The following is a 2,500-nucleotide window of genomic DNA, read 5'->3' on the forward strand; positions in this document are numbered from 1 at the left end:
TTTCAGTGACGGGGTAATCTAACTAATTACTTTTTCCGTCGTTACAACGCCGTTATCGTTACTGAACGTTAAATGCGTTACTATGAATTGATTGAATAAACTGTAATCCGAAAGCACCCCTGGCTCCATACTACACACACTGCTAGTAAGGAGACCGGTGTGTTTTAAGGTGTGTTTTAAGGTGTGTTTTAAGGTGTGTTTTAAGGTGTGTTTTCTTTGACATAGGCCTAAAGCAACTTTTTTTTTACAGTAGGCTAACGCAAATAGTTACTTTCCCTGGTAACTAGTTACTTCTATTATAAAGTAATTCAGTTACTAACTCAGTTACTTTTTGGAACAAGTAGTGAGTAACTATAACTAATTACTGTTTTAAAGTAACGTTCCCAACACTGATAATAGCAGCCAAAGCAACAGTCTGATCTGTCTCACATCTTTAACAGGTTTTTGGGATTTTTCTGTGTCACTGACAAACACCACAACAATGTGAAGACGCTCCAAGCTCAACTTCAGACTTATGACTCCTAGGCCTTTTGGTTGGTGTGTGTGTGTGTGTGTGTGTGTGTGTGTGTGTGTGTGTGTGTGTGTGTGTGTGTGTGTGTGTGTGTGTGTGTGTGTGTGTGTGTGTGTGTGTACTGGTGAAATTCTTCCCTGACATTAAAACCAAACTGTTCTTAAACCGGTCAGCATGGATTCATTTTCTGTGTGTGTGTGTGTGTGTGTGTGTGTGTCTCTGTCTGTCTGTCTGTCTGTCTGTCTGTCTGTCTGTCTGTCTGTCTGTCTGTCTGTCTGTCTGTCTGTCTGTGTGTGTGTGTGTGTGTGTGTGTGTGTGTGTGTGTGTGTGTGTTATGGATTCCTGTCTGTTTGCTGTTATTGTTGGTGTGTGCGGTGGCCGTGCCTGTGGTCGCGGCACTTTGTACAGCAATGCCTTCTGGGTAACGGGGAGGGGAAGAGGTGGGTTGTGGGTATTTTTTATTTAAATGTCGCAGCAGTTGAATCAACCGCAGAGATCGTGACCTCGAAGTCTCCGAAACCAATCATCAAATTACTCCCATTTTTCCTTTTTTTTAAGATTATTTTTTGGCATCTTTCTGCTTTTTTGACCGAGATGAAATGGAGGTAGAGAGGGGAATGACATGCAGAGAACGACCCGATTTTTTTGTCTATCTATCTTCCATAACATGTCTTCTTTCATACTAGTATAAATCAAAAGGTCCAACATGTACATTCAGGTGTTTATTTGACTAAACCTTGTCTGTTTGCGTCTGTATATTTCTCCTATACAACCATCTTTAACGGACATTATCTCAACATTAGTTTTTCTCTCAATACTCTGAACCAAAAAATCTCAACTTCTAAAGCACTTACATCAACTAAACTTTCCATAATCATTCTCAGCACTATTCTGAAGGTTATTACAGAAGGATTTGTTCATGTGTTGTTCACTGTCTGATTTATGAGACATGATGCATTGTGTTTGGCATGCTCTTGATTTCACACTGCATGCGATTGTTGTATCGCGGCGCTGTAACTCCATTGACTTTACATTGGCCGTGGACATTTAAAACAATGTGAAGATGTGAAAAATAATTTATTTTTATATAAGATTTTTTTTTTTACATTCTTTTTCATGCTTTTATTAGACTGTGTGTAGAGACAGAGATGAAATAGGGCTGGATTCTAACCCGGGTCTGCTGTGAAGAGGACTGAGACCCTCATTTTTTCAATATTAAATTGACTTAAAAATAATCACTTCTGGAGTGGACTGAGAGCTGTAAAACTTCTGATTATGACTTTTGAAGTAATTTGATGATTTGATTGCATTCTCTAACACACACAAACGCACTCTCTCTCTCTCTCACTCACACACACACACACACACACACACACACACACACACACTGACCTGTGAGGACAGCAGGTTGCAGTCGATGTGAGCTCCTCTCCCCGTCTTGTGTCTCTGAAGCAAAGCCGCCATTACGGCTCCGTGCGCGTACAGTCCGGTTGCTAGGTCCGTCATAGCAACGCCTGGGCGCACTGGATCACCGTCCTGCAATGCATTATGGGAACAGAATAAATGGTAAGAATTATTTATTTTAAGGGTTAGTTTTGGGGGCATTTTCCATGTTTTATTAGACAGTGTGTAGAGACAGAGATGAAATGTGTCAGAGAGGGGGAATGACATGCAGAGAACGACCCGGGCTGGATTCTAACCCGGGTCTGCTGTGAAGAGGACAGACAGACAGACAGACAGACAGACAGACAGACAGAGAGGGGAATGACATGCAGAGAACGACCCGGGCTGGATTCTAACCCGGGTCTGCTGTGAAGAGGACAGACAGACAGACAGACAGACAGACAGACAGACAGACAGACAGAGAGGGGAATGACATGCAGAGAACGACCCGGGCTGGATTCTAACCCGGGTCTGCTGTGAAGAGGACAGACAGACAGACAGACAGACAGACAGACAGACAGACAGACAGACAGATAGAGAGAGAGG

The 2,500-nt window shown here is 42.5% G+C and overlaps 1 protein-coding gene across 1 annotated transcript in view; it reads right to left on the reverse strand.

Moving 5' to 3' along the window:
• sugct (succinyl-CoA:glutarate-CoA transferase) overlaps window positions 1-2,500 on the reverse strand; it is a gene marked incomplete at its 3' end in the record, with an annotated part of 71,130 nt that overhangs the window by 60,060 nt on the left and 8,570 nt on the right. The window contains exon 8 of the mRNA XM_080050011.1: window positions 1,904-2,047. Coding sequence (XP_079906137.1) covers window positions 1,904-2,047 — 144 coding nt within the window. The remainder of the gene's footprint in view (window positions 1-1,903; window positions 2,048-2,500) is intronic.

Source organism: Ammodytes marinus (genome assembly GCF_949987685.1).
Source record: "Ammodytes marinus genome assembly, chromosome: 21".
In the NCBI taxonomy this organism is placed as follows: domain Eukaryota; kingdom Metazoa; phylum Chordata; class Actinopteri; order Uranoscopiformes; family Ammodytidae; genus Ammodytes; species Ammodytes marinus.